The sequence below is a fragment of the Anopheles coluzzii genome, chromosome 3 (assembly GCF_943734685.1).
Source record: "Anopheles coluzzii chromosome 3, AcolN3, whole genome shotgun sequence".
NCBI lineage: Eukaryota > Metazoa > Arthropoda > Insecta > Diptera > Culicidae > Anopheles > Anopheles coluzzii.
In genome coordinates this window covers 42,971,978-42,992,986 of record NC_064671.1, presented here as the reverse complement: position 1 = coordinate 42,992,986, position 21,009 = coordinate 42,971,978, and the positions used below count along the sequence as shown (strand labels likewise).

General features: G+C 45.4%; 4 protein-coding genes across 5 annotated transcripts in view; 2 read left to right on the top strand and 2 right to left on the bottom strand.

Moving 5' to 3' along the window:
- The window catches only part of LOC120956914 (carbohydrate sulfotransferase 1), a 28,429-nt gene extending 16,680 nt beyond the window's left edge, over positions 1–11,749 (top strand). The window contains exons 4-5 of the mRNA XM_040378732.2: positions 8,776–8,977; positions 9,092–11,749. Of these exons, the coding sequence (XP_040234666.1) occupies positions 8,776–8,977; positions 9,092–9,211 (322 nt within the window). The 3' untranslated portion in view covers positions 9,212–11,749. The remainder of the gene's footprint in view (positions 1–8,775; positions 8,978–9,091) is intronic.
- On the bottom strand, positions 11,745–13,502 carry LOC120956912 (probable ATP-dependent RNA helicase DDX47). Its single transcript, XM_040378730.2, has 2 exons — positions 13,223–13,502; positions 11,745–13,153 (listed from the first exon to the last, which is right to left on the bottom strand). The coding sequence occupies exons 1-2, from the start codon at positions 13,394–13,396 to the stop codon at positions 11,804–11,806; spliced, it is 1,524 nt and encodes a 507-aa protein (XP_040234664.2). The 5' UTR covers positions 13,397–13,502; the 3' UTR covers positions 11,745–11,803.
- Positions 13,503–13,674: 172 nt separating this feature from the next.
- LOC120956913 (transcription factor E2F4) lies at positions 13,675–19,183 on the top strand. The gene is made up of 3 exons (XM_040378731.2): positions 13,675–14,746; positions 14,823–14,932; positions 15,151–19,183. The coding sequence occupies exons 1-3, from the start codon at positions 14,465–14,467 to the stop codon at positions 16,247–16,249; spliced, it is 1,491 nt and encodes a 496-aa protein (XP_040234665.2). The 5' UTR covers positions 13,675–14,464; the 3' UTR covers positions 16,250–19,183.
- The window catches only part of LOC120956911 (protein WBSCR14 homolog), a 60,182-nt gene continuing 57,551 nt past the window's right edge, over positions 18,379–21,009 (bottom strand). For both annotated transcript variants that reach the window (XM_040378728.2, XM_040378729.2), the window contains 4 exons: positions 20,556–20,683; positions 20,328–20,451; positions 20,134–20,263; positions 18,379–20,033 (listed from right to left, as the gene is read on the bottom strand). In XM_040378728.2, the coding sequence (XP_040234662.2) occupies positions 19,846–20,033; positions 20,134–20,263; positions 20,328–20,451; positions 20,556–20,683 (570 nt within the window). In that variant the 3' untranslated portion in view covers positions 18,379–19,845. The remainder of the gene's footprint in view (positions 20,034–20,133; positions 20,264–20,327; positions 20,452–20,555; positions 20,684–21,009) is intronic.

The window sequence follows — 21,009 nt, the reverse complement described above, 5'->3', positions numbered from 1 at the left end:
CGGTGAATCCGCAATAAAAGCGAACACGCTTCCAAAACAGCAGCGGAACAATGCTCCAAGCTCGGAACTGTTCGGAACTGTTTGGTGTTGTCCGTACCAGACCAATGCTGCTAGTTGCCAATCGTCCAATGGACTATGTGTTGTATTTTGTTGATTGAGTCACTGAATACCGATTGATTTAAAGATTTGTTAGGATTTTTGTACACATCACATTTATTGATATAGTAACGATTCGTACAGCTCGGACGGCTTGGAATGGCTCCAAACAGCTCCAGGACATATGGCTACGATTCTGAAGACCAAATCCACTAATGTAGATGCTTTGTACATGCTATCTACTTTTATCGTTGGCGCACAGTATTGACACATCTGTTGTAAAACGCCTTTGATTCGATTTACAGCCTGAACAAACTTTGTTTTGAAGCAAACTCTTTCAAGTTCATGGGGAATTGTTGTAAATCGATTGGATGAATTGATAACGCAAAGATTGTAAACAGAATTTCAAGTGACTGATATGTTAACATTGACGAGTTCTTTCTTGGCTAAACTACGCTAATTGCAGCACAAGTACCGGAAAGCATGGCGCAGTATTGTTGTCAACCTTTATTTAGACTGACGTTATCAGTACTTTATCGTGGGGACGTAGTTTTAATCTTTCTTCTTGTTGGCAGTCCCTGCTGCGGAGGAATGGTCTGGATGGGCTCGAAAACATCTGGTTTTAAAGGATAGGAGTCTGGCTCGTGTATCAAATAAATCACCTAACCGAATATATTTTTTTATTGATTTTTTTAAATATATCAAAATAGGTTCTAGTTCGTGTTATATCATTATTCTATCAAGAAGATTAATTCTGTTTTCATAACTGCTGCTTAGTGACGCTTGATCGTGTTTCTTCTTTGGCACAACAACCGTTGTCGGTCAAGGCTTGCCTTTGTATCCACTAGTGAAGTGAGCTTGGCTTTCAGTGACTTATTGTTACCATAGCAGGGTAGTCAGTCCTACGTATGGAAGCACGGTCTATTCGGGGCTTGAACTCAAGACGTGCATGTTGTTAAGTTGTTCGAGTTGACGACTGTACTACCAACCCGGCCCTAATCATGTTCATGTTTGTAAGTTGTTAAATATCGTATTAGATTCCAGTAGTGATTTTAATTTCAATCGGTAAGTGATCGCTGCCATTAGGGTCCTGGATAACCTTCCACAAAGTATCCAGAGCAAGCGACACTGAGCATAGAGACAGGTCTATTGCACTGTCACGCGCCGAAGGCCCTGCCACTCTAGTAGCATCGCCGGAGTTTAATATTATCAATCTATGATTGTCGCAAAAGTCCCTAATGACTGGAGCACGTGAGTCGTCTCGTGTGCATCCCCAGTCGTATCCATGAGAATTGAAATCTCCCAGGATAAGAAAAGGTGTTTTCATTGCAGATGCTATTATTTCAAGATCCTTTTTGATCTTCTCAAGTTCAATCTCGGCTTCCGGTGGGATATATACAGATGCAAAGGATAAATCAAGATCGCCTATCTTTGCCTGGATTGCGACACATTCAATAATTAGTAGTGAGGGGAGGGGTATTTGAAAGAATTGTATGTTTTTTTCGTACTCCTATGAGTACTCCCCCACCACGCCTAACCCTATCTATAGTGTTTCGATCTTGGCGTATAATGTTACATCCGTGGAAGGTAACTTTTTTATCAGGGGAGAGCCAAGTTTCTGATAGGACAAATGCATCTATGTTGTGCTTGTTTACCTGTACTTTAAACATATCTATTTTTCCAAGAAAACTTCTACAATTCCATTGGAGTATGTTAGCCATGGACCGGTTAATGTTCCAATTGTACCAACGAACTCAAAGCAGGCCATTGCCCAAGCCATTGCTTTATTGCGCTGACCAACATTGGTCGTGTCATAGCTATTATGCTTTTCAATGGTTCTGGAAAAGCCAGCGCTGTAATCATTGAGTCAATCATTTCTGATATGGACAGCGACTGAACCTTTCGTCGAGGTTTCTTTTTTGGCTCTGGCTTGGGCTGGGGATTTCGTGGGAGGGAAGGAGAAGGGAGTGATGGAAGATCCTCGTCCAGCGAAGGATTGTTAGGTTTTCTGGGACGAGGGGCACGTGCTAGACGAGGTGGTGCCTGGGGAGGAGAATTTTTCTTCTCATAACGTAGAAAAGCTTTCTTCTCCTTAGGAGGCGTAGCCTTCATAGGGGTTTTCCTAGGACGACGACGATTCACGGATCTCTTCACTCTTATTATCACCTCCGAAATTTTAGGGACTGGTTCCTGGTTTACCGATGTGAACTCTTCAGCTAGCACGCTGTATGTGTTTTCGGTCGAGGTACCATTCGCTAGAACTGCAGCATATGACCCACGGGCCAATTGGTACTGGGCTTTTTTTAGTTCATATTGGGACTTCTTGTACACCGGGCACTCTTTTAGTTCATGCCAATGATTTTTACATTGAGCGCATTTGAATGGCGCTGCAGTGCAATCCGAGGACGGATGTTGACCTTGGCATTTAAAACATTTAAACTTGTTGCTGCAAAAGTCTTTTGTATGACCTATTTCACTACATTTCTCGCATGTTGGAATCTTGGGAACAAAGGGTCTTGCAATAGGAATGCGGAGTCCTTCGTACTTCAAGAAACTAGGGAGTACAGTTCCCTCAAACGTAACGCGCTTTGATTTTGTTTTCGTGTACGTCTTTTGCCCGTTTACTGTGGAAGAGGTGTAAAGTGGTTTCACCGCAATCACCCTCACCCCTGGAGTGGAAAGAGTCCGGAAAGCACCCATTCCCAACTTTAGCAGTTCTTCGGATGGAATATCCAGATCCTCTACGACACCTGCTACCTCAACTATTCCACCTGGGATATACACCCGGTAGTGATCAGTGAATTGTGGATCAGCTGCTATAGCGTTCGCCTGCATTCGGTCGCTAACGGTGATTCGTATCCGGTTAGTACGAACACGAAACACATCGGTTACCGCAGGATAGCTTTTATGCAGGGATGCAGTTATAGCCACTAGGTTGAGCTCACTTTTTCCGGGCATCATGAAGGCACGAAAGTCTCCCCGGTAGCAAGATGGGTATTCACGATGTCTTGCTTTGTCAGTCGACATTGGTGTGACGGTAGCAAGAACTTTTTTGCAACTGGTTCTTTCTTCTACTACTACGGGTGCTTTCCTTTTCTTATGGGATACCGTAGTGAACCCTTCATCAGAGGAAATCGTTACAATTTCCATATTGGCCATATTGGCCACAACAGATAAGAAAAAAAAAATGAGAGAAAAAAAAACAAGAACAAAATACTAATACGTACAAAACTACTAGAACTCTGTCATCAACCTATCATCACGCACTGATGTCTACTCACAAAGGCGGAGACTGTAACGGTACTATGTACACTCTACACTCTACACACTCAGCACAATACACACTTGCCACACTGCTTACGCTAGGCATGTGGTGCGTTATACGAAATACACTCGTTACACACAAGTAGGACTTCACACTCACCACCAGGACACACAGTGATACTACTAAAAGAGCAGTCGGTGAACTTTCGGCTTTGAAGCAATTTCGATCTGTTGCTGTGGAGCGATCGTGATAAGCATCCGATCGCATCGACGGTTGGAGACAGAATGATGTTCATGTTTGTAAGTTGTTAAATATCGTATTAGATTTTTAAAGCATATTTAAACCTCAAACAACGTAAACGTATTTTCGAATAACATTTTTGATATAATTCTCCATAATTTTCTCGTACGAAACAGTAAAGTAAACATGTAGCTGAAAGATAACTGTGCTAAACTGTACAGTTAGTTTTGGAACAAATTAGAGACTTTACTATTTTATAAGACTGTTAAACCCGTATAAGGCTTGAAACTAAATAGGATTATTGTAACTTAATCAACCGAGCAGCTTATAGTAAATGGACATTTTACTGTGATTAAAAAACACTAAATTGTCCTCAATGTATAATTGTTTGATTTGGTTTGTGATCGTACAAGCAAAGGTCTAAAGAAATACTAATTATTCCAACAATCTTGATCCAGTTTATTGAGCCTCGTCCCCTTAATCCAAGAAAAGTAACGCATTAGCTTATAACAAAGCTTCGCATGAAATGGTTTTATCATCTCCTAAATAAAGTAAAATATCCGTTATTCCTTCAATTGATTCACTCATTCGCCGTCCGGCCGAACAAAAAAAACTGGAATCGAAAGTTTCGGTTAGCTTTCTACAAAAATGGCCGTCGCTTTGCTTTGGAATGCAAAGCAGGTGTAAAATTAGTCAATACATAGTGACGTTGCCAATGAGCCCCACAATAGAAGTGTTGTGCCGCCGGCCATTCCAACCCACACACAACATTCTGCCATGAATTGCAATCCTTCTCCGATTGTGTGAGGCATCATGGCGCGCACGATTTGCATGCGCACGTGATTGACGGCACATTCGGCGTGGTGCCGGGTCGCTCGTAGACCAGTCGCCGTGTTTTGTATCGTGTGCACCAGTAAGAGCATTGCCGACAGATTGATTATACACCGCCGGCTTCTCACCCTCCCAAAAGGTGCAAGCGGGGGTAAATTATAATGTGCGCTTTTGCTCCACTAGCACCTGGCCGTGCTGGAACCGTGCCGCGGTGACTGCAACACAAGTTTGCTCGTACGTGGAGGCAAGCGAGGAACCTTTCCAATTCCTTCAATTTGATGACAGTAATCAAAGCGCTTCTCTCTCCACGTCGATCGGCAGATCGCTACAATTCATCCAGAAGCGAACAGCTAAACTGTGGGCCGATGTCAACGGACAGCTTCATCATTTTGTGAGGTGAAGAGACCAAAGTAAAAAGTGAAAGGCAGCAACGGCTAAAAGTGGGCAAAAGTTCCCGCGGGCTTTACGTGTGTGTGTGTGTGTGTGTGTGTGTGTGTGTGTGTGTGTGTGTGTGTGTGTGTGTGTGTGTTTGGCGCAGCGATCTTTGGGGATGAAACATTTTTTCCATAATGTTTTCTAATTATTTAGTCTTTTCGTCGACCGTTGTTCCCACCTCTCTGTTTCCCTGATTTGATTTTGACGCACCTTCCTGCCAAACTCTCTGCGCATATTACGCAGAGGACGCAGGTTCACTGACCGTCGGCCATCTGGAAGAGGTTAAAACTCTCACAAGATGATGAGATAACGTGTGTGTATTTTTTTTTTTTTTGGGAAATGATTGTTTGTTAACTTCTAATATCAGATCACCAATTTGTATTGTATTATGTCTATACGGGGCAGACAGTACTTTGCACACTTAAAGGTGCAATTTGTTTCAATTATTGATAACGATCGTTGTGATTTATCTTTTTTGTAATGATCCATTAGTTGAGGCATCAAAACAAAAGCAAATTTCTGGTAACAGGTTTGCTAATAAATGCTAACATGACTGAATTAGTACAGAGTGAATTCGATGTTTTGACTTTGGCTACAGCGCATATTATCAATTTGAGCCCGTTCGGCTCGAATTGATCAGCGTTCGGTATGCTTGTCAAGATCGGGGTTGAATTTCTGTTGTACATTCCTATCTCGTGGTATAACGTTTTTTTCGAATATCTATATTTCGGTTATTAAAAATAAGTTCCAGAAGATGTAATGAAGTCGTGTATATTTTTAAGGTTTAAAAAAATAAAAACACAAAATTACATATTTCAAGAACAATAATTTCATTCAATATATTGAAAAATATAGAAAAAATGTTTGTCCCAAAGTTTATCAAAAAGGACATACACATAGTTCTAAAGTTTTAAATGTTAAAAAAAATGTACTACACCCCTTGACCTTGTGTGCCTATTTTTGTGCATTTGACCGTAGGCGGCCGGTCGGATTGTCTAATGATAGATGCGCTGGACCCTGTAGATGTCGATCGTGGTTCAATTACTATCTGATCTGTAGATGCCCCCTAGTGTTTAGTGTAGGACTGATTATTCGTCTACCGTTGTGCTATATAAGTCCTTTTCATCTTCTTATTTGACTCAACAATTGTAAACAGTCGAACAAGCTGTGTAGAAAAATGAACGAATGTCATTCTACGATTTGAAGAAAGAAAAAAAACCGCTGTGTTGGCTTGAATCAGGCCACTGATATCTGCATTATTTGTATCATCATCTTCTTCTCCTTATTTGACGCAAAAGCCGTAGTCAGTCGTCTAGGCGCACCATATGCACTGACAAAGTTATCAGTGATCTATTGGTAAACTTATTTACAGCAAGATCAGTCACTCCTATATATGCGAGGCTAGACGGGGTCCATATGAAGCTTGAACCCATAGCGTGTATGTTGTTGGCTTATGTAAGTTTACAATTGTATCACAATTGAAAGTTCATTTAAATGAACCGTTGATGATCAATTACAAACCATCAAAGTCTTGATTGTTTACATGTTTTTTCGATATATTGTACGACAAGTATAAATATCGATTTTAATTTTTCAATCTAATGCCCCAAGTTGTGTCTAATTACTGAACGTTTGGTGTAACGACCTACGCGGTCATGCCGGCCTATGGAACTCTTTATAACGTGCACAGTAACGTTAACAGATGGGAATTTAACAATAAAACATAATGAAAGATTATTGGTTAATTTTTTATTAGTAGATACAGAGCTGTTACAGCTAGCGCGGATTTTGCGCTTCGCGCGAAATTTGCGTTTGGTGCGGATTTTGCGCGTTTTTACTCTTCATTGACGCGAATTTTGCGGAAATGAAGAAAAAGCATTATAAAATTGTCTTTACTTTTACTTCTGTGTCAAACACCATAAAATCGAAATCGATAAACATCTCCTTTTAACAATTGTTACATTGTTAACACGTTGAATGAAACATAATCACTATCTGGACAATGGGTTTAAATCTTATCCAGTTTTGTATCTGATACTCAACGTGATACAGGGTGGCAGTCCACGTATTATTGAGCTAAATGAAAAAAAAAACCTGGTTTTGTTGGAATGTAATACGATGTAAACAATCGAACATGGGAAACAACACCCGCTAATGATATAAAGCGGAATTTTTAACAGTGGATATTATAAAAAGGGTGGTTTGTGGACCGCTCTCCCGTAGCAAGGACTATTCAGCTGCGTGTGGTACTGAGTAAGTTTAAAAATCCTTTATAGGCAGGCATGACCGCGGCGTTGGTCGTGATGCCAAAAAGAAGAATAAAAAGGGTTAATGGTACTATTGATATAAACAAGTTACCAATAACTAGCTAAAAGTAAACTTTATAACTAGTTAACTAATAAGTTATGAAAAAATGACAGACCATTTAAAACATTTTTCAAAATTAAGAACAAAGATACCAGTAAAATATAAATTAAATATTTCTACCGTTGTTTTTGTAACTACCTGCATAATTTTAACTGTAGCTAGTGCAAAATTTGGAATGAATAATGAAGCCGGTCTCGTGGTACAGTCGTGAACTCGAACAACTTAACAACATACCCGTCATGGGTTCACGCCCCAAAAGGATCGTGTCGCCATAAGTAGGACTGACTAACCAGCTATGGGGGGAATGAATAAGTCACGGAGAGCCAAGCCCACAAGTAGCGGTACAGGCAGGCCTTGACCGACAACGGTGGTTGCACCAAAAGAAAGAAAAAAGAGGCTATTTTTACCATTAACAGAAGATTATTCGACTCTAGTTTACAGTAAAATTATGATTGAAGCTACCACATTATTATTAAAGCATCCACATTCTATACGTCACACCACGAGCCTTTTATTGTTCCTACTGAATAATAATATAAAAATACGACCATTAGACGGAGCTCAGTGATATGTAAAATAAAAAAAGAATGGTTTCTTAAAAGGAAGCAAAAAACAAAAAAAAACTAAAGGCTAGGTTTGATCTTAATCATGTTTAAGGAAAATTATAATTTTATTCAGATTTTTTGTCGATATAGACAATTTATAATCGTTTTTTAGTAGCATTTGAGCACATAAAAAATAAAAATAACCAAACATAAGTTAAGAAATAATTTTTAAAATTTGAATAAGTATAGCTTGAGATAAAAAAAGGAAATTAAAAACAATATTTATGACAGCAGATAGATGTGGAAAATGAAATGACTTTAACTTGTTTCCACATTATCGATTCAATGTTGTTTAATTACACAACTATGATAGAACGAATACAGGGTTTTTCAGGGGTTCTCATACTTGTGGGACTCATACTTTTCTCTTTCTTATTGGAAGTGATCTTTGTAAGACGGGAATTTGACTCTATGGCACCCTTTTTGTACAGCCTCATTGTAAATTCTTATTAGTTTTTATTGAAAATTCTAAATTCTTATTGAAAATTGAAAATTGAAAATTGAAAATTAGCATTCTTAGCATATTCTTATTTTTCCAAAAAGGGTGTTGTATAGTCCACTTCCTATCACATAAAGTTCATTTCGTATAGGAAAGTGTCCCAAAAGTATGAGAACCCCTGAAAAACCCTGTTTGATGTCAATCTCGCGCGTAAGAGCCGAACTCCCTTTCAAACATGCAAGTCTTCGGTTACAAGGAGAAATTTGTTGCTCACGACAATGTGACAACCCATGCATAAGCCCGGCCCCCCCAATCCTGTGACTGCCAATTTGGTATTGTTCCTTTTAAAAAAAATCAGTAGAAGATATAAGCCGATTAGTAGTAACTATCACACGTGTGGAAAGGAATTTGCATGTTGTTTAGCCATTAAGATCCATGAATTTCGTATATGATTATACATTTAATTGTCCTTTTTTCTCCCTTCCTCTTTTCCGTAGCGTTGTACGGTACGAAGATCTGTCGCTAAATCCGTACAAGATGACCAAAGAAATACTGCAATTTTACGGGCTTCCATACCACCCGGAGGTGAAAATGTTCCTCGACACGCACACCAAGCAGGACGTCGGTGGCGTTAGCTCAACATATCGCGATTCCAAATCGGCCCCCTTTCACTGGACGAAGGATTTAACGTACGACGAGGTAGGCGGCGCTCTATTGTTGCAATACGGTTGCGACATTCACTACTGTGTATTGTGTGTGTGTGTGTGTGTGTGTGTGTGTGTGTAATACAAAAAACGTTCTTGTCTGTTTTAGGTAAAAATCATCCAAGACAGCTGCGTGGCGGCAATGAGAAGCTGGGGCTACCGGAACGCTACCAGCGAGCGGGAACTGTACGACAACTTTAACCCACTGCTCCCGTACAGCGTTTCGTGAGACGGACGGGTCCCCCGGGGGGACGGTAAGGGTGCATTTCTTTTGCCCACTGTCAGCGTGTGGGGCAAGATCGACAATCGAACTTCGATTCCTTCCTGTTGTGCGGGCGGTGTGTTGTGCCGCTGTATTACTACTCTCTCTCTCTCTCTCTCTCGAGCGCACGAACAAAAAACGTCAATGCAACACTGCAAATGCATATAAAAATGATGTAGCAACTGTGATTTAAAAACGAGCCCCGAGCGCGCGCACCCGAGAATGGAACTGGGTGCACTGAGCTAGAACTTGTGTTGACGGTTGTGTTGACGATGCTGATGAAACAAAAAGACACACAAACACACACAAAAACAAACTAACCAAGTGAAGAGAGATATCGTTTGATTTATCTGTTTCAGCGTTTCAGGGCTATTATCATAGATAAGGAGAAGGATTTTTGTCGATTGGCGAGAGGAGTCGTATAGGTTATGTTTCAGTTATTCTTCTTTTTCTTTTTCTTTCACGCCGAGGCGGGGGGCAAGCATTAGAGCATTAGAAGTAGCGTGAAAATGAACATAAATTTTAAGGTTTTAGTGGTTGTATTTACTTAAAAAATGTGAAGTTTTATGTATTAAACGAGAGATAATGTCGTTCCCTCCTGGTGGATGAAGATGATTTTCAATCAAATTAAACTCTCTTTAAAAGGCTTTTATCAGCTTTCCTCCTGGTTTTCACGATCGTTTACGTGAATTGATCAGGATATGGCAATAAAAGCTATTAAAAAGGGGATTAATTTGATTGAAAATAATGCTATTCTGTTAGGAAATTCAGTACCGTTTGGTGCAAAAATCACTTATACAAGTTTTTTTTTTATGGAATTACAATCTGAAAGCCCCAAAATTTCATTTTCACTTGCTTGTCAACCTCCTCTATTTGCATCCTTAGTCAGGGAAAGATGTTTCTATGCTGCTTTCCGTTGCATTATGTTAAGAATTCTTGACTTAGAATTGTGTTCGTGTTTTGTTTTGTCCCTAGACAAACGTTTGCCGCCAGCAAAACGTTGCAGTAGCAATAGCTGCTCAAAGCCGTTCAAAACATACTCTCCTTCTTCTTACTCACACTACTAGCAATAGAGAAGACTTGCATTGGAATATCGAGATCGATCCGCGATCAAACTTTTCTCGCAACACCGTAGCCTATAACACCGTGTAGCCAGTAGGGGCGTTTTTTATTACTATTTAAAGTGCAACAGCATAGTATTATCCAGTACACCACGTGTGTAAGGCGATCGGAGGGGGGGGGGGGGGGGAGGAGGAGGAAACGTATTCTGGAGGGGGAGTGTAGGTGAGGTTTGTTGAGCTCATTCACTTAGAGTGCCTTTTTTGCCTGTTTTTTCACTACTGAAATTAAACTATCGTCATGTTGTTGATAATAGTGTGTCAAGTACACACACACACAATAATAGTAGTAGCATCGAAACACATACAAATCAATCACTCAATTTCAACAACCCCCCACTCAGTAGTAAGGTAGAAGAAGCTAAAAGAAGAGGGGGATGTTTAGCTTAGAAGCGCGCGAGTTATGGAATGCAATACATAGAGAACACGCGGACAGACGCGGACACGCCGGCATACTTTCAAACTCTTCTCTTCACTCTTTTCCCGCTCCTTGATATCAATAAATTGTAGAACTAAATAGGGAAGGCGAGCGTGTGTGAGCGTATGACACACAAGGCACACAATGTGTGTATGTGTGTACGCAGATACTTAATGAAGTTAAACTATATGCTCTGATGCGTGCGTGCGTGCGTGTGTGTGTATGTAATAATTAGAGTACGGCTAATAGAGTGTAATGGCTATGAGTTGTAGTTGCGTTGATGAGTATGCCAGCACAAGATACTTGTAATTGCTCGTTCCTAAAGCAAAGCAAAGGCAAAGGTCAATCCACAATAGAGGCAGAAAGAGAGAGGGAGAGAGAGAGAGAGTATGGAGCGTGCTTAGAGACAGGATAAAAAAAACAGGATGACAGAAATGGACGAAAGGATCGTGTGTGTTTGATCACAACGACAAAGGAAGCTGTGTGATATTACCGAATGAGCCTGAGTGTTGGTTGCATCTTCAAAGTAGCCGCCGGGAAGCCTCTCTGACATTTAAATTTAGACCCCCTAGCCGGTCGTCCCGCTAGCGCGTCGATCTGTCGACGGTGTTATTTGCGGGCTAAAAATTTAGTTATTTATTATATTTTAAAAGCATTTGGAAGACCACTGCGTGTGTGTTGCCACTGCTGCGGCAAGGCCCCAAGGACACGTTTCCACTCTTTTCGACTTTTGGTTAAACGATTCGAGGTGAATTTTGTTTTTGTATCGAAAAGCAGGCGGCGGTGCAGGCTGACCGCGTTTAAGTAAACAAGGAATTGATATTAGACAGTGAATCATAGGAGTTAAACAAAGAACGCTAGAAGCAAAACAATAGAAGAGGGAGGATCTGCTCAACCGCGCGACGCACGTGTTTTGTTTTTTCGAGTTGTAACGGAAAACGATCAAATAAATTACGGTTTAAGATTTAACGGTTTCTTTCGCGTACAAGCGAGACACTGCATTTTATTGTTCCTCTCCAATTCTTAGTTTCTTCGACCCCTTTTGCCACCCCGGCCACCGCGACCGCCCCGGCCACCACGACCCCCTCGGTCACCGCCCTTCGCATTGCCCGGCTTTAGCCGTTTCCTCACCCCGTTGAACTGTTCCGTGTCTTCCTCGTCCGAATCGTTCGCGCCCCGCTTTCCTCCCTTGCTGGCCTTCCGCTCCTCGATGTCGCGCTGCTCGATGCGTGCGGTACGGTGCGCTTCCGCCACTCGCTCCTGCAGTGCCATCACCTCGTCCTGTTCGCACTTGTACTCGGGCAGCTTCTTGCCGAGCAGATGCTCGATGCGCTGGTACAGCTCCACATCGTACTGCGTGACGAACGTAATCGCCTGGCCGGCCCGGCCGGCACGAGCCGTGCGCCCCACGCGATGAATGTAGTCCTTGCTGTGCATGGGAATGTCCAGATTCAGCACCACGTCCACGTGCGGTATGTCGAGCCCGCGGGACGCAACATCGGTCGAGATGAGGATTTGGCGCGCCTGCGATTTGAACTTGTTCAGCGCCGCCAACCGCTTGTTCTGCGTCATCTGGCCGTGCAGCGGGACGGCCGCCAGCCCGAGCGCGCGCAGCATCAGCGCCGTGCGGACGGTGTTGTTGCAGGTGCTGCAGAAAATCATGAAACTGTTGCCCGCCAGCTCGTTCAGCACGTGCACCAGGTAGACGTTTTTGTAGCGCGCCGGTATGAACAGGTAGTACTGGAGCAGCTTCTCCACCGTCTGGTACTTGCTCGACACCTCCACCTTGACCGGGTCGCGCAACGAGGCGCGCTCGAGCTTTTTCACCTTCTTCGTCATGGTGGCGCTGAACAGGAAGGTGCGCCGTTCGCGCGGCATCACCTTGAGGATTTTGTTTACCTCCTCCTCGAAGTCCATGTTGAGGATGCGGTCCGCCTCGTCCATCACCAGGTACCGGATGGCCTTCAGGCTGAAGCCCTTCGTGTTTTCCAGATGGTCGACCAGCCGGCCCGGCGTCGCTATGATGATGTGTGGTTTGCGGGCGAGCTGTATCGCCTGCGTCACCAGATCCATGCCGCCGACAATCACGCAGCACTTGACACCGATCGTAGCGCCCAGCGCCTCGAACTGTTCCGATATCTGGTAGGCAAGTTCGCGCGTCGGCGTCAGCACGACGGCAAAATAGCGCTGCGGATTGTCGAGCAGGGCCTGCAGGATGGGCAGGGCAAACGCACCCGTCTTACCGGAGCCCGTCTCCGCCAGCCCGATAATGTCCTTGCCCTGCAGGGCGAGCGGGATGGCTTCGCGCTGAATTTTCGACGGTGCTTTCCATTTCAGCCCACGGCACGCGGTGCAGAGCGTGTCGATCAGACCCTGGCGAAGGAAAACGGAAAATGCTATTAAATACACAGATGTAAAGTTTGCTAACCCACCGGTACGTACCAAGTCTTCCCACGATTTGCTCACGTCGGTACCGTTTTCCGCCTGTCCATCCTGCTCTTCGTCAACGTCCGTGCCGGAGCCGTTCTCCTCCTGGTTGGAGGAATCGTCCCCGTTTGCAGCAGCCCTTGCTGCCTCCTCCACGTCGGACATGCCGTCACTCTCGGAGCTGGACATTTTACCGAAAGCACACAGAAACCAAAACAAGAAAAACTAGCTTTTCTCCAGCAAATTGGGAAAAACACGCCGGGCGGACACAGCGGAAAACAACGTGCACTTTGATGGTAAACAGAAGCACGATCTGTCAACACGTGGGTACGGGGCTGAGTTTACGCTGCCGGGTTGAAAGCGCGCTCCGACAGCGGCAACTGCTCGAACGTGCTCGAAGATGCGTACTGCTCGAAACCCGCCATGACAGTGCGCTCTGTTTATGGTAAACAATGCGCGTGCGACGTCCTGCATTCCGTGTATTGTGGCTCTTTTTCGGTTAAAATGATGCGATTTTAGTGCAATAAATAATTTAAAAGTTATTGTAGTGAATGTGTAATCCGTAAACATTTACGCTCTTGCCAATTTCCCGTACGGCGAGTCGGCCAACTGTGCTGCGCACTGCACCGCGTGGTGCGTCTGTGTTGGTGTTACCGTTTGTCATCGTTCCCAAAACATCACAGCCCGTCTGACAGCGATAAGCAATTGACAAGAGGGAAAAAGCCAATGGCGGATTTTTTAGCTGCCTTTGGCGGGACAACAACAGTGCGTGACAGGCCTTCCGTTGTTCGCGCGGTATAACTCGTTCCGTTCAAAACTGTTTCGTGCGATTCGCGGGCCGCGTTGGGCGATCGCTTGCATCTTCCCCCGGACTCTTGCGGACGGGCACGGCAACACAGGCCCCGTGTATCCTTCCCTCCTCCCCCCGGGCCGACCGTGTCTCCCGTTCCCGTGGCCAGTTCCTTTGAGATAAACCAATCGCCCCCCGGGGTGGGCTGTGCGAAGAGATTAGAAGCGACAAAGAAGAAGTTGCGATCTGGCGCGTAAGATAAATAATCGAAGCCATCCGCTCGACTGCCCGTGACCATATTTAGAACATCATTAGCTTAAAGCCGGAGGGAGGATGCATATTTGGTGTGGTATGGTGCGAACTTGAAGCTTGGAGGCGAACGAATAATGTTGGTGCAGCAAGGTGATTCAAACGCGATAATACCACCACCGGGCATTAGGTTAGCGAGGTAACGCACGGCGCGATAGATGACGGACGAACCGGCGGGACACTCCGGTACGGTGAGCATGAGCGAACCGAAGAAAGCGACCAAACGCTCCAGAATGAGCGACAGCAAGCAGCAGCGGGCCAAGGCGCTGGCACTTCGGGGCCTTTCGTCGCCTACTCCGAGTATGTTGCTGGAGGAGGATGACGATGGTGAGTTTGAGCCGACCTCGAAACGACGGTTCGACAAATCGCTCACCATGCTGACGCGGAGCGTGGTGAAGATGCTGCGGGAAACACCGGACGGCGTGCTGTATCTGCGTGATGTATGTGTCCACTCCCCCCATGGGCGGTCGCAGCTACGTCAGCATTCTAATGCATTCTTTTTGATCGCGTTTGCAGGTGTCATCGACTTTATCCAACCGACAGAAGCGACGCATCTACGACGTTACGAACGTGCTGGAAGGCATTGGGCTGGTGAAGAAGCAGGTCAAAAACCACATCAAATGGGTGTAAGTAATTGAGCGCCAAGGGTTTCGCCAAGGGTGGTGACCAATTGGCATTTGTTATTGTTTTTCCCCCGCCAACTCAGTTTCACACCTGTCAAATAAAGGGCGCGCGCGCGCCCGCCTATTTTGTGTTGCGTACCGGCACAACACGCGTGTATGTAATTGATGCTTTGAATTATTAATAATTTCCCTCCACCTCCCATCCCGATTGGTCATTTCAGTGGCGAAGAGCTGACGACGGAATCATGCCTCGGTACGGCGCGCCAAATCGGCGTACACATGCGAAAGCGCCGCCAGTTGGAGCTGCGGGAAGCGTGGTTCGATGCGCAGCTGGAGGCAATGCGCAAAAGCACGCAAATGCTGCACGCGGATGAGGCGCTGCGCTCCTTCCTGTACGTGACGAGCGACGATCTGACGACCGTGTTCGGCGACAAGCGGCAGCTGCTCGTGCTGAGCGAGAACGAATTTGCGCCGAGAAGCAATAACCAGTCATCATCGGTGATGATGATGATGATGAAGGCGGCAGCGTCCGTGGCTGCTGCTGATGGTGGTTCCGCTACCACTAGCCGAGGCCAGTCCTCCTCCTCCTCGCTGCTCTCCACCACACCCAACTGGCAAATCACTCCCGATCCCATACCGTACGGGGGCAGCGTCCGGCAGCTGTGGGTGCGATCGAAACCGAACGGACCACCACTGACGCTGATGGTGCTGAAGGAGCCGGCGGGATCGTGCTACACGCGCCCAAGTCGACGGTCGGCAGTGCTACGGCCCGGGGCCGATCAGCGATACGTAAAGCTGCCGGAACCGATCGAGAAGGAAAAGCGGGAGGAGGAGGAGCAGGAGCAATCTATAGCAGCAGCGGGAGGATCGAAAAGTGCAATAGAACATCGGGAGCGTTCGTCGGACCATAGCCAAGGTGCGCTCTCGTCGGAATCGTCCTCCGAAGGGAGGCAGCAGCAGCAGCAGAAGGAACCGGAAGAATCAGATGAAGACGAGTGCATGATCGCGCAGCAACGGGAACGGCTCGCTCGGATACTGCTGGACGAGCGGGACGATGACCGCCGCAGCCAGTACCGGCCGAACGGGTGGCGGAACCGGAAGCGGGAAACGCGCGGACTGGTGAAACCGTTCCTGGTGGTAAACCCACGGTTCTACGGCAACTACCCGTTTGCGCTCGGGCGGGACGAGGGTGTGTTTGATCTGTTCGGGTACGGGACGGCCGACAGCAAGCACAACCAAAGAGTGGAGGAAGAAGAACCGTCGACGACGATGACGATGGTGTCGAGCGCGGTTCAGGACGACGTGTCCGGTGAGGGGTAGAGTAGCAGGGACAGATATTAGATTTGGACGGAATTGGGACTAAGCAGTGCACGTTGACGTGACGAGAAGCGAAAGCGTAATTATTAATAATTTGTGGTAATTTTAGAATAATTTTCTTTAACAAACAAGATAACCCAATCATCCAGACTGCCAAGCCTAAGTGTAGACTTTGTTTGCGTGATGTGTGTGTGTGTGTTTTTTTTTTTTTAATTTGTCATTTGATAACGCACGCGTTTCCCAGTCCTTCCATGAGCATGTGGGATGCAAAAATAGTCTGTGTTTTAGGATTTAATTCTCTTCGAGAGCCAGGAATATTCAGTAGAATTGTGTAACTTTTCCACTTTCGATCGTACAAGTCAAGGATCAAGGCTCAAATTGTTCACGTCACCTTTATCGTGCCGGGCGCTAAATTAAATTAAATTTTCATCCATCGATTTTCACGCATCGGAGCGCCACAGACACACTTAGTAGTAATGAATTAGCAAGAGGATTATGCTAACAATAATTTCTAGACAAATGAGATAATGAACTAAAGTGCGAGAGTCTTTCGGTAAAAAAATAAATGTATAGTTCTCCCCCTTATCCTGCAGCGGTGGTTTGCATTATTGTCTCTTCATTTCTTTATCTTATCACAAACAATCGATCGAATAGGAAGCGCAGGGTCGCAGGTTCGCTCCACAAATGACACATGAGGCACAAGAGTTTAAAAATGCATATACCACTCGCAATTAGCAGCTTCACCGGTGTAGTCAATTTGACACCGCTGCAGCTCACTAGCAATGGGCATTTTTCGCGAACTGCACGTACTGCTCACAATCTACAAATGCTGCTCGCTAGTGCCGTACGTTCCTCCCCGTCCAGCCAGGGAAAACGCGAAACGAGTGTATCGTTGCTTTCGGCTGCGGATAGTGCTGGCACTGGGCGTAATACTCTTCATCACGTGGCTCCGGGCACAGATCCTTACCGAGTACTCGCTGTTCTTGAACAGTTTATCGTACGTGATGTGGCTGCTCGCCTCGACGGTGGACACAATCGCGCTTAGCCTGCTGCTCATTGCAAACGGCATCAATGTGACCCATTACGGCACACTGATCAAGTTGCTGGATCGTATCGAAGGTGCTATCGACCGGTGGCCGAGTACGACGACGACCGCAAATCGATCGCCAGCCTATCCACCGTACCGTTGGGTGGCCATGGTGGGCGCTTGTCTCTGTACCGTCTACTATTGGTACGGATTCTTTAGCAACTTCGAGCCGGACATTAGCCTGGTGCTGCAGATTCGCTGGGAGCTACTGCTGGTGGATGTGTATGTGGTGCACGTGTTTCTGCTCCTTCTCGCGATGGGACGGTGCGCGAAACGGTTGCAATCGATGTACGGCGAAACAGTGCAGCGTGCCGATGTTACGAATTTGTGTGCCGTTCTTCGCCTTCGAGACGATCTGCTGCACTGTGTCACGCTGGTGAACCGGATCTATGGCACGCTGTTCCTGGGCATCAGTGCGTCCCTGCTCATTTCGATGACCTGTGTAGTGTATTTCGATTTCGTCTACACTGGGTTACAGTTTTACCACGATCAACCGTACCTGGTGGAGCATTCGGTGATGTTGCTGTGGAAGTGTGTCCTTACGGGTGGCTTATTAGCCGTGGCGGGATCGGTAGCGGAACAGGTAAATAATGCCAAAAAATGGTGCATTTGTCACACATAAAAAGAAATGATCCGCTTTTATCGCACACCGTGTAGATACAAGCAATAACGCTAATTTCGGGGCACTGCACGTTCGATTCCGTGCACAATCGACCGCTGGCAGCGATGGTAGATAAGCTGCACTACAAGTGTCTATTTCAGGACGTCCGCTTCACCGTGTACGGACTGTTTACGATCGACAGCAGCTTAAGCTACATGGTGAGTGCTAAAAAGCTTCGACAGTACAGAAACAATTGCTTCACACTTTATCTTCCGCAGGTGGTAAGCTCGATCGTAACGTACCTGGTGATCGTGACGCAGTTCCGCCAGTTGGAAGTCGACAAGGCAGCCAAACGGATGGGTCGCTCTTAGCACTATTTCGGTGGGGCAAAATGGTTTCGGACTGTTGGTTCAAAGCGCAATAAATGGCTTGAAAAACACCGGCTGCGGCTTGCTTTGAGGGCGTGTGGTTGGTGGTGTTGCGCACAACACGACGCCAGCTTTGTTACAATAAAAGCGAACAAAACCGTCTCCCCCCACCGCCCTCCCGATTATTCGCTTTTTAATGCGTTTGATCAATACCCTGCCAATGGCGACAAAGCTGTTTCTGTTGCTCCCTGTCTTCCTTTTCAGTTGTACTTTACTCGAGCTGCTCTTATGCATTAGCTATTCCCTACCATGCCATACATTGTGCTTTTCCTCCTATTATGGGTGCTGTTCTGCATGCAGAATGGGCCGATTCAGCTACACACACAACCTTGCACTGGCCTCTGCATAAAAACATTCACATCTCTTCCGTCACTGTCACAAGGCTATTCGCTACATTACGTACTTTTCTCGATAGGAAGAGACATATTTTTCATCTTTCTCTTTTTTCTCTCTCAAATAAATCTCATAACTTCTAACTAACGCCGTTGCTAAAGCTATTAAAAAAATAGATTAACAAATATACCTTAACGCATGTCATACTTACAACAAAAAACGTACACTTCGTTTGCTTCCATTCCTCTCGTATCGTTCGTGGTGTTAAACCGACGCCTACACTCACACTCTCACACACACATAAGTCAAACACACTTAACGTAAATTGGGTAGCAAAAGAGAAAACTTAATCTGCTTAGAGACAAATTAACGACGACGGGCTTAAAGTAAACGTAGAAAAAGAAGCTAACAGCATTGGTGCAACTGCGGCACACACACCAATACGAAGAGACTTACTTCATACAACAAAAAAAAAAAAAAAAAGACAACTAGCCAATAACGATGAAGCAAAATAGTGTAACTGAACCTAAACGGAAACATGGTCCGAAAATGGGTTCTGCGAAAAAAGGCATTCCCCCATCCCCATCCCCAGCAAAGCTGTAGTGTGTGCAACCTTGTCCCTCACACTGAGATTATGGTAACGTCATTTTGCTTAGCAATTCAAAAAAAAATCCTGATCTTAATCACTCGATTCATTTCACCGGGGAAAGAGGGGATGATCACTGTCTTGCCTTGTCTTAAAAAAGGAAAGAAAATTGAGCCGGGTAGAAAAAGGCACTATTGGTTGTTTGTTTGTATGAGGTGAATTGATATTCACAAGCGTTTTCTTCCCTATTTGAGCGTCAAAAAAGGCTGGAAGATGGAAATCTGTATCCGAACATTTGCGCTATTTCAATTGGGTTCTGTTGTGTGCTGCCCTTTTAAACTCTTACTATAATTGTAAACCAAAGCTAAACCCCTACTAGCCTTGCCTTCTTTCGTTTCCTTCCGATCTTTTGTCCAATGTTTAACGAAACCGTTTGTCGTAAGCAAATAGATAGCTGATTAGTAAATAGTTGAAAGAACAGAGAAAAGTCTTAAGAAAAAGAACGAATTAAAAACCTCGTCATAAACACAACGAACGGCTCATCGCCGCCACCGCTAACGATTATTACGACCTATGGGGGCTAGTTTCGGTGCTGCTTCCTCCGCGGCTGCCCCCCTTGCCGGAGCCTCTTGGGGCGAGACAGTTACTGCTCGAGTTGGAGATCGCCTTAAGTACCTCCTCCTGCAGCGAGCTGGGAGGATCCGACAGCACGTCGGTGGTCGTAGACAGTTGGCGCAGTTGATTGGAAACGGCTGAATAACGAGTGGACGAAAGGGCAAGCATAGTTACATTGTTACAAAAGTTTCTTATTTAAGTGGGATGGGACATGGCAAACACACAACGCTTTCTTACCAGGCCTTAGCTCTACCAGCGAACAGTGCTGATCGACCCACAGCTGGCTGGTGCGATACATCTCATCCATACTGGCGACGGAAACCGTCTGGTTGTAGGAATTCAGCAGCGGCTCAAAGATCAGCCCAAACTATAAAGATAAAGGAATTTATAATGTATACAAGTCCAACCATACGGCGATCTGCTTTACTTACGATCCAGAATTTCCAGTTATCCAGCGTTCGCTGCCTGACGTAGTGGTGGTACAGCTCCTTCACCCGGCCGGTTCGCTGGCGGGAAACGGGTGCCCCACTGGCCGGCAGTGCAGTATGAAGATTGCTGTGATACAAACACAAATACACACCAAGCACCAAAAAGTGGATCGATTAAGGATTTGTTTCTGCGTTTGTTGGTTTGAATTTGCATAAAGCGTTATTACTTACTTCAATGAATTATTCAACTGTTCAATCTCCCGGCGCAACGAATCCATCTGCTCGGTGGCGGACGATCGCTCCGAGCGCAGCTGCTTAATGTAGTCGGCCCCCTTCTGTAACATGGCCGCCTTGCTTAGCTGTTAATGGTGGTATGGGAGGGGAGGAGACAAATAACAAACGATTATTAGATACACATAGCTCTAGACTAGTGACGGGAAAACTGAAGTTTTCGTCGGATTCGTTTCCGGATAGCTCCAAAGTCTTCTGGAATCGATTCAAGATAGTAGGTCCGGAATCAGTTTCCAGAATCGATTCCGGAATTGGCTCCGGAATTGTCTCCGGAATCATAATCGGTTCCGGAATCGGAATTGGCTTCGGATTCGGTTCCGGATTCGGAATCGGCTCTGGAATTAGAATCGGTTCCGGAATCAGAATCGGAATCGGTTCCTGAATTGGAATCGGT

Excerpts from the sequence above, each read along its gene's own strand:
- LOC120956913 (XM_040378731.2), top strand. The coding sequence starts at position 14,465 with ATGACGGACGAACCGGCGGGACACTCCGGTACGGTGAGCATGAGCGAA. Across the intron at positions 14,747-14,822 it reads GCGTGCTGTATCTGCGTGAT|GTGTCATCGACTTTATCCAA; the intron begins GTATGTGTCCAC and ends TCGCGTTTGCAG. Across the intron at positions 14,933-15,150 it reads AAAAACCACATCAAATGGGT|TGGCGAAGAGCTGACGACGG; the intron begins GTAAGTAATTGA and ends TGGTCATTTCAG.
- LOC120956912 (XM_040378730.2), bottom strand. The coding sequence starts at position 13,396 with ATGTCCAGCTCCGAGAGTGACGGCATGTCCGACGTGGAGGAGGCAGCA. Across the intron at positions 13,154-13,222 it reads GCAAATCGTGGGAAGACTTG|GGTCTGATCGACACGCTCTG; the intron begins GTACGTACCGGT and ends TTCCTTCGCCAG.